This window comes from Seriola lalandi, unplaced genomic scaffold (assembly GCF_002814215.2).
Source record: "Seriola lalandi dorsalis isolate HSWRI2012SDOR001 ecotype SW California unplaced genomic scaffold, Sedor1 jcf7180002054556, whole genome shotgun sequence".
Classification (NCBI taxonomy): domain Eukaryota; kingdom Metazoa; phylum Chordata; class Actinopteri; order Carangiformes; family Carangidae; genus Seriola; species Seriola lalandi.
Window position 1 is genome coordinate 1,436,430 of NW_019525109.1, and position 9,550 is coordinate 1,445,979.

The 9,550-nt window shown below is 41.7% G+C and overlaps 1 protein-coding gene across 2 annotated transcripts in view; it reads left to right on the forward strand.

The window, feature by feature from the left end:
• The window catches only part of wdpcp (WD repeat containing planar cell polarity effector), a 77,988-nt gene that overhangs the window by 35,880 nt on the left and 32,558 nt on the right, over positions 1-9,550 (forward strand). For both annotated transcript variants that reach the window (XM_087176474.1, XM_023415721.2), the window contains exons 10-11: positions 3,354-3,490; positions 7,093-7,284. In XM_087176474.1, coding sequence (XP_087032600.1) covers positions 3,354-3,490; positions 7,093-7,284 — 329 coding nt within the window. The remainder of the gene's footprint in view (positions 1-3,353; positions 3,491-7,092; positions 7,285-9,550) is intronic.

A 9,550-nucleotide genomic window follows, 5' to 3' on the forward strand; every position in this document is an offset into this window, starting at 1 on the left:
GGGGGGGGGCTGTTCTCACATCTGTCACTTGTTAAATTAGCCTGAGACAATTAGAGTAGAGAGCCGGACCACATCACACCGTTCACCACATTTACAACATACAATTATTGAAACAGTTCACAATTACAATCAAGGTGTGACAGGTGTAAGTGTGTGTGTGTGTGGTGTTGTGACATATGCTACTGTGTGTGACTTATTATTGTCTATATACTGTATATTTGTATAGTAACACAGCAATGTCTGATAAATTTTAAAAAAGTCAAATATAGGGCTCAAACCAACAATTATTTTTCATTTCATTTTTCCAACTAATCGATTCATCATTTTGTCTACGAAATCAGAAAGTAGTAAAAAAAACAACCATAAAACTTTCAAGATCCAAAACCAATCTCCTTCAACTGCTTGTTTTGTCCAACCAACAATTCAATACCCAAAAATATTTCATTTACAATCACATATAATAAAAAACATGTGGCAAGTTCTCTGGAAGCAGCAAATATTTGGGCATTTTCTGCTTGAAAAATGACTGAAACTAAAACTCAATTATCAAAATACTTTCACGTTCATTTTCTTTTAATCAACAAATTGTTGCAGCTCTAGTCAAATCTTAAATTAAAATGTAAGTCACTGTGTAATGACGGAGAATTAATTTTCATTTTCTGCACAGGATTTGACAAGTTTCTTAAACAAAGGGGTTGTCTGTATTTGAAAGCTGACGAAAATCCCTTTTCTGATTTGCACGGATTGAATTGAGTGTTTGGCCTGGTAGGTTTTTCGTGAGACTACAAGCAACAGCAGCCAGGTCTGCTTTTGTTTCTCGATGTGACAAAGCAGCGCTTACTGTCCGCTCTTAAACTTCGTCTCCTCAATGCCGGTTACATGCGTGTTCTTACCATGAGCTCTGATTGCATCATACAAAGCAGTAGATTACATATATTTTACACCATCAGAGTATTACCAGCTCCCTTTGGCCGATGGCTGGGCCAAGCTGCGCATATGCTCCACGATTAAGCATCCTTAAGTGATTTTTCATAGCCGGTTTCATTTACCCATGTTTAAATGTGCTTTGGTTAAGCCCATTGGCCTCTTATGTCAACATGCTGCTGAGGAGATGGCATTAAATGGATTTAGCCGACTATCTTTGTGCGTGTGTGTTTCTGTCTGTGTGTACGAGGTGAGACCGTGTACATGCTGTAACATGTGGTTGGTTTGTTTTGTGCCTGTGAATGCGAACTCACAATGTGAATTGTTGTGTGGCACTGCACATGTGTAATACGCATGTAGGCTCGCATGTGTGAATGTATATGTAGCTATTTGTGGGTAAGTATGAATGTGTACACTATGTGTAAGCGTGTCTGTGTGTAGTCTGAGGGGGTGTATCATGGTGGGTCATGAAGGTCTGGCCCTTAATGCCAAGTCAGCCACCTGGTCCCAGATTGGGCCACAGCCTGGTTTCATATCCCCTCCTTCATTTGGGAATGAATGGGATTAATCCTAATCCCGTTTATAGACACCCATAGAGATCAATACTAAACTGCATTTAACTTGATTTGTCTGTAATCTATTACAAAGACGCTTACCATTGCATTAAATGTTGTTTCGGAAAGCCATGGCAACATTAATGGCTGTATTTTGTATTGGTTTAAGCCTTGAACCAGTTTTCATTACAAATGCTTTATAATCCAACTTCAGCATAGGGACAGACTGACTCAATTGACCTGATTTAAGATGCTAGTTTTTTCTGTATTTCCAAGCGATGTTTCACTTCCCTCATGAATATTTGCATATTAATTTGAAATTTTCACACAACAGGATGATTTGAAGTGTAATCATACCAATACCCACACGTTTATAAATACACACATGCCACGGTTAATTGCCGGTTAGATTTCTAAATCTCGGGGTGCAGCCTTACTCGTTCAACTCAAAGCAGGATATCTGAGAGACATGTGTAACAACCCCCCTTCCTTTCCATTTAATTGGTTTCATAAACAGATTAATTTGAAGGAGAGGGGGGCTTAATTGCTAATCAGCGTTTCCATGCAGCTCCTGAAGAGTTGAACAGGATCAAGTTTCTACCACAAAAAGGCCTCAGAGCCTGCAGTGCGCTGACAGGAGGGGAAGAGAGAGGAGAACAGGAGACGAAGGAGATACAAAGAACACAGGAGGCAGTGGAGAAGAGAAGAGAGGATGAGGAAAGGTGGAAGGAGGAGACCGGGAAACTAGACGGAGAGAAAAGTAAGGGACGAGAGAGGGAAAGAAAAGACGAGGAAGAAGAAAGAACGGAAAGAAACTAACTTCTCTCCTCCTACTCCAAACTAATCAACATGAAATTATACAATATAAGATGGATATTGATAAATGGAAGTGTAGTATGATGAAGTGATAACACAGAGGAGAACATCTAGAAAGTTAGTTGTTTCCCAGGCATCCAAAGAGCAACATATAGATTCACAAACACACAAGACACAGTGTCTACAAGACTTCATGCAAACAGCAGAGGGAGGGTGAAAGACTTAAACTTGGCATCACATTTCTTCAGCTATGTTCTTATCAAGCCATCAAGTTGAATTTTAATGTTTCCTTCAGTTGGGGGGGAAGTCACAAGGCCAAATGACAGAAACATCTCTGCAACGTTATCTGACTAAGTGGAAGAATCTTCTTAATTTCACCCACGATGAAGAGCCTTTATCATGATCTTACACTGTATATGCTGTACAGTATATTCTGCACAAGAAGGCTGAATCTTTATCAGTTATCCAGTGACAGCTGCACACAAAGATGGACCGCCTCCAACACGTACATTTCAAAATAAAAGTACACAATAAAAATGAAACATAGCAGCAAAACAGCAAATAAAAAGCATATAAATGTCACAAAATACCATCAAAAACATTTGTATAGATTTTAAAACCTGGGTGAGTATTAAAGATTCTAATACAGTTAAAAACTAAAAAGCTTAAGCTAAAATATTAATTTTAATTCCCTTTGGATGTAAGCCGCTGAGATAATAAATCCAGAAAGTCTCTAAGTTTACGAAATGACATTAATGTTACCCCTTGTGGCGTCCAGGATGGTCTCATCAATACCAGTAAAATCAATCGATGGAAAGAATGGCCTCTGAAAAATGTTCTTGGAAGCTAAGAGAATATAAACATGCACAAGAAAATATGGACAATATGTGAATTGTTATTCTTTATTATTAAATAATTTCCCATGTAGTCAGGGGTAGTAATCAATGCATGTATCGATGTTGTTTTATCATGATTTATGGCAGTGTTAGGAAGACGGTGGAGTTGTTCTTTGTCTTCAATCATGACATGAAGTGATATATGTGGTGATGTCATTCCCAGCGGTGCTGAGTGACAGGCTGATTCTGCTGTCCTTCCTGGAGCAGAGCCAAGTGGCTGCAGTCTACCTCCACAGAAAGAACCAGGACTCCCCAGAGAGCGGCAAGCGAACAGACAAACTCTCACCCTCTGAAATCAAGGTACAGTAGGAGTCGAAGGCATTGATGGAGCCTTCTACCGAAGGCATGAGTAATGTGATGTGTGTGTGTGTGCTCGAGTGTGTGCGTTAACGTTGGTGTTTCTAAGAGAGAGTAGAAAGTCAAAAGAAGGAGGAGACCAAGAGAAAGCAGAGACAAAAAAGGTGTTAACTTGTCGTTCCAATTCACTGTCCAACTCATTTCTTCATCGTACCTGATGGCCAACATTTCCAAAATGTTTTTCTTCTATTTCACATTTAATCAGATGCTTTTTTTCTGGCTGAGATCAAGTGAAAGCTGGAAACAAGAAACACGTAGTACAAATTAGTTCTTTCAGCAGCAGCAGTACATGAATTGCCATAATAATCATTGATTAAAAACATGTATAAAAGTTAGAATACGGTTTCCTATATAAATAATATAAAGTCGCAAACGTACTAAAGCTTTGGAAGCCGGTCTGTTTGAGATTTTGAGTTTTTGCAGGTTGAGGTACCTGCTTGGTCTTTGTTACATTATTGAGTTCTTCTTATACAAATGAGCACTTCAGACATTTCACATGTAAGGATGCAATTTTAAAGCAATATCCTTAATTGATTATCTGCCCCGTTAACAATCACAACTTATGAAACACAGAGGTCTTTTTCTATAAATTCTATGTTTGTTGTAAAATTTAAAGAGTAAATTAAGTTACTTGAATTACAAAAATTAACACAAAATAGTTCAAAATTGTGAAGCCTCCTCTCCCATCTGATAACACTCAACAACTAGCCAAACAAAATCCAAACTATTTAGCTTTGCAAAACAATGCTGCGCAACTTCATTGTAGAACATACATTAGATCAGACTCAATGCGTTGGACCTACTTTTCCTCCATTGAAAGGGAAGTAGCCTTCAATAATAAATAACCTATAATGAAGAAACATGAACAGGTTACCCAAATCTCCCCACATTACACTCCAGTTCTACTGGTTTTATGTAAGATAATAAAGACGCATAACTCATCTACATGATGGGCGGGACTTGTGCTTTGTTCACTGCTAGTACAGCTGCTGGAAACACCTTCTCAGTGACAGATGCACAAATACTGTTCTCTCTTTCATAGCTGCACGCTGTCAGAATCTATCCTAGTGCCTCTTTTCACATTTTATATTTTTACATTTATTTTCTGTGATATCCGATGTATCCGATCCATCTGGCCCAGTACAACCTACAATGGGTGTTTGTCCAATTTCTGTTAGTATGTTTGTGAACAACAGGTAGGTTCAGTGTGATCACCATGGGATTACGGCTTTTACTGTGGGATCAATGTGCCCAGGTCGCCTCTTATTCTCTACGTCTCTCCCGTTTCTGTCTATTAATCTCTCATAAAGATGTGTATAGAGAGGCAGTCTGATCTGGAGGTGTTTTGTAGGTGGTAGTAACAGGTCTGATTATGTGTTGTCCTGTTCTTCCCTCCCCGAAAACAAAACCTCACTGTGTCCTCCTTCACTAGCTGGCTAACCGCTAACCCTGGTATTATCACATTACTGCCAGGCCCTTTTGTTAAAGTGTGTGTGGGTGTGTGGGTGCATGTGCATGTTGGTGTGTATAAAGGCAATCGTTCCTGCCGTGCGTCTGTCTCCAGAAGAAATCCTGATAAGACACCGCCCCACCACCACCACCACCACCACCACCTTAACACATAGACATTCATTCAACCACCACCCCACACCTCTGTCAGTGCATGTGCATGCAACCTGCAACATACACACACGTGTGCACACGCACACTCAACTACCCATCCCCCATCACAAACACACACAGGCACATACACATCGCCCTGGTCCAGTGGGCTAAGCTGGAGAAGGGAGAGTGGGGGGCATTGAGGGGGAGGCTAAACTAATCCGGCCCACAGAAAGTGGTTTTTGATTATTGCTGACCAGCAAACGCCAGCAGAAAAAAAAAACTAGAAGAGGGAAAAGATGGGCAGGGGTGGAGGGGGTGTTCGGGGGGGTAGAGATAGAGTGTGTTATTAACCCAGTGATTTTCAGATTTTTTTTTTTCTTTCCCATTTCTAATCTGTTAGTGATCTCCCGTTCAGCTGTTTGGGGCAACTCTTTGTTCCCTTTATCATCAGATGTACTTCCATCATTTTCATTCGTCTCTGTATTTTGTGTCCAAAGCAAATTCCCCCCCCAAGGGGGCAAGAAGGGCAGACATGGACCACTGAACCTGAAATCTGCTCTACTCATACAGTACAGCTTGTCGATATACTAATTTCTGCATGTTCCTGGGCTTTTAAACCTTTTCTGTATTGAGGATTATATGTTTTTTTAATTTAATTTCTAAAGACATTCCTGTATTCCCACTTTTGACAACATACCTATTTAGTGGGATTTTGATTTTACATCTGACTGCTCTTTTCCTGGGTTTCAAATATTTATTTTGACACAAATCTCCCATTGATCTATTACAAAAAAAATTCCAATTATTCTTCCTGTTTCTCTCCTTATGTATGCTTTTTGTTTTGTCCTTCATTCATGCCTTAATTCAAGCATGATTTATTCTTCTATTCCCTGTCACCCCTCTTCGCTCTTTCTTACCCTTCTGTCCAAATCCAAACATTCTGCTTTTTCTTCATTACCACCCATTATTCATCTCTCTTCTTCCTCCTTCACCTCTGTCCTCCCTCTATCTGTCAGGTCCTCTGCACCATGACAAAGGTCATGGACGTGTGTGTGTGTGTGTGTGTGTGTGTGTGTGTGTGTGTGTGTGTGTGTGTGTTTGGGTGTGTCCTAATGTATGCATTTTAGCCATCGACTCTGGGAGCTGGTTCATTGTGTTAGTGAGTGTGACTGGAGATAAAGAGTGTATGAAAGGCCTGTATGGATATCAGGCTGCATGTGCTCGTGCCCATGTGTGTGTGTGCGTCCGTGTGTGTGTGTGTGTGTGTGTGTAGGTGTGTGTGTGTGGGTGACGAGGGAAGAGCTGTGGTGTATATGAAAGGCAAAGTCACAGTGTAAGACCTGCAATTTCACTTGCTTTAAAAAGTGCTTCTGGATAGAGCACTGTATGTTAAATGGTGTGTGTGTGTGTGTGTCTGTTTGCTCTTAGTGTGACTATAAAAGTGTGTGTTTACATGCCATTTTATGTATGTACTTGTGTGTTTGTGTGTATACATGCATGCATGCATTCATGTATGTGTGTGTGTGTGTGTTTCTGTGCGAGCGTGTGTGCCCCAAGCGCCACGAGAGCTCATTACCGTGCGTCTCTTTGTTGTGGCCTGTAGAGCGTGGCAGACCTTCCCAAAAATATGCACATCACTAAAACAACAAGCCCGACAGAACAAAACACACACAGACATTAATAATGGAAGATAAAAAACAACCTAAGACATCGACACAAACAGCATCAGGGAAGGACAGTGAGTGATGTTTGGGGCTAAAGCTGCAGAAGTTTCAGAGCCCTCAGGAGTCGAGGCAGGTCAGACAGGTGAATCCAAATGGACGAATCTTTACGACGTTCTGATAACTTCTCCTTCTTCATAGGACATTTTTTTTTTTACCTTTGGGTGTGTCTGCCAGTGTTGATCTTTAAAGTGTCTAAATTTGAGTTTCCATGCGCAGGTGGTGTGCGCGGAGGTGAGCGGATGGGGTCGTAGGCTCCACAGACACGTGTGTCTCAACCGTCTGCAGGATGTGGCGCTCTGCTGGTGGAACCTGGATGAGCCTGGTGAGGAGCTGTGGCCCTGGACTCCCACAAACACGCACAGGAACAACCTGGTGCTGCTCAGCTGCTCACCTGCCGAAGGCCTCAAGGTAAACGTATGCGTACAGTCCAGAACGCAAGTATTTGGAGAGATGTGCATTTTTTCTTCTTCAGATTCTGTGTCTCAGCTTTCATTTCAGTTCATTCACATCAATATGGAGACAACTGTGGGAGATATAACCCTTTTAACACATAGTGCCCAAAGTTTAGGAGTTCAAAAGTAATTGGACGGTTACACATGGAGTCAGAATCATCATATTTAATATCTCCTGGAAAATCCTGCTGAAGCCTTTGACCAACAGGCATCAGCAGACATCCCTGGTGATGTTCTCCCAGACCTTCACTGCAGGTTTGTTGTTGGGTCTCTCTGCCTTTAGTCTGGTCTTCAGTTAGTGGAATGCAGCTCTCTCGGATTGGGATCGGGTGATTGATGCGTCCAGTCGAGGATAGTCCACCTCGTCACCCTGAAAAGCTCTTGACAGCTCCAGACAAGTTTTAGGATGGTTGTCCTGCTGACTGATGAAATATTGTCCAATGAGTTTTGATGCATTCGACTGAATCTGAACACACACACTGCTCCTGTACCTCTGCGTTCACCCTGTTGCTTCTGTCAGCAGTGAAATCATCAATAAATGCCAGTTTGCCAGCTCCAGTTGCAGCCTTACATGCCCAAGCCATAACAGAGGTATGGACACTATGTATTGAGAGGGTTGCATCTCCCACACTTCCCATATTGATTTAAAACCAAAACGAAAGTTGAGACTCGTCTGTCGTATGTATTAATCTGACTTGTTTCTTCACGCTGAAAGTCATCCGATGACTGAAGACCCCAGGCCCAGAACACACTGTAAGGGTTAATTATCCCACCTGGCCTGGGACATCACCTTCAGATCTCCTAGGATCTCCTAGCGCTGGTTGCCGCGGCAACACAGACATCGATAAGTGACTGAAACCAGATAGATGAATGGATGAATGTAGAATTAGATTAAGGACCCATCGCTTTCACACAGAAATATAATGTTCACTGAAGATTTTTCAAACTGGACGCAGAGATTTTTCTTCCAAATTTCTTTTTTTAACTCGGGCTAGTGGAGGAATTTAAAGAATATACACAAGTCACTGATACAGTTTACAATTGCGTGTAATGGACAGAAATATAAAAGCAATGCTTATAACTTCAATAATTCTGTAATAATGTAATAACACTAGTGTTTTGCTGTAGTTTTGTTTTGCTTGTTTTTAGTTTAGAAACGCCTCTCACCTGCTCGTTGCTCTTTCTGACACCTTCAGCAGCTGATAAGGTGAAAGCCACGGAGGCGGTTGTTTGTGTTGTGGCATGAGACACTGAAAACGCTGCTTACCGGCTCTTTCAAGTTCAGCTCTCATTATAAGCATTCATCACAGGACTTTACAGAGAACAAGCTACGCTAAATCTAACTAATCAACAGTCATTAATCGCAGTGATTCGATACAGTATACAAAACAAGTGAAGCAAAGACACAGGAAAAAAGAAGCCATCACAAACATTCTTAACTTTAAAGCTTTTTAATACCTTTCAGTGCCGTTTGAAGCCACAAATCACAACTCCAGCTGTTTATTTTAGCATAAACACTCTGCGGCACACACACAGACTGAGGACACACAGTGGAAAAGGCAACAAAGCTGCTGTTTTGAGTGGAGTCCTGTGTTGCCGTGGATGGGATTGGGGATGGTGTGTTAGTCACCTCAAGGGTGGCACCTCTGTGTTGCACCTCCATGTATCACCATATGAAATAAGCAGGAAAGCTGAGCTGTGGTACAGCGTGAAGGAGAACGCCTACACATCCACACACACTCACTCTCACACACACACACACACACAAACACACAGACACACACAGGCACAGACACAGGCTTAGACACACATCCTCATGGCCTCTAGCAAAACCCAAACCCGTGACCCTATTCTGTGTCAATGTAGGATTGGCCTCGTGCCGAAAGCAGATGAAAGATCCCAAATTACCGAACCGGGCTTAACTCGACTCCTCATACCGTGTACCTCGGTAAGCAGATGCAAAATATTCACCTCACCAGAGAGAGAGAAGGGAGAGACTGCGAGAGGGAGAAAAGATGAGCGTTACCAATTGCATGCTAGGAAAACAAATTCAAAATGAAGGAGGGAGGGGAGGTGGTGGAGGGGGGAGACACATGAATATTGAAATAATCAAAGCAGATGCTGTTTGCTGCTTTTTCCGCTTCTTGTTTTTGGAACACTCTCCACATTTATCACACTCCTTCACCTAGTTTATTCTCTCTGTCTCCTTCAAACCCCCCCCC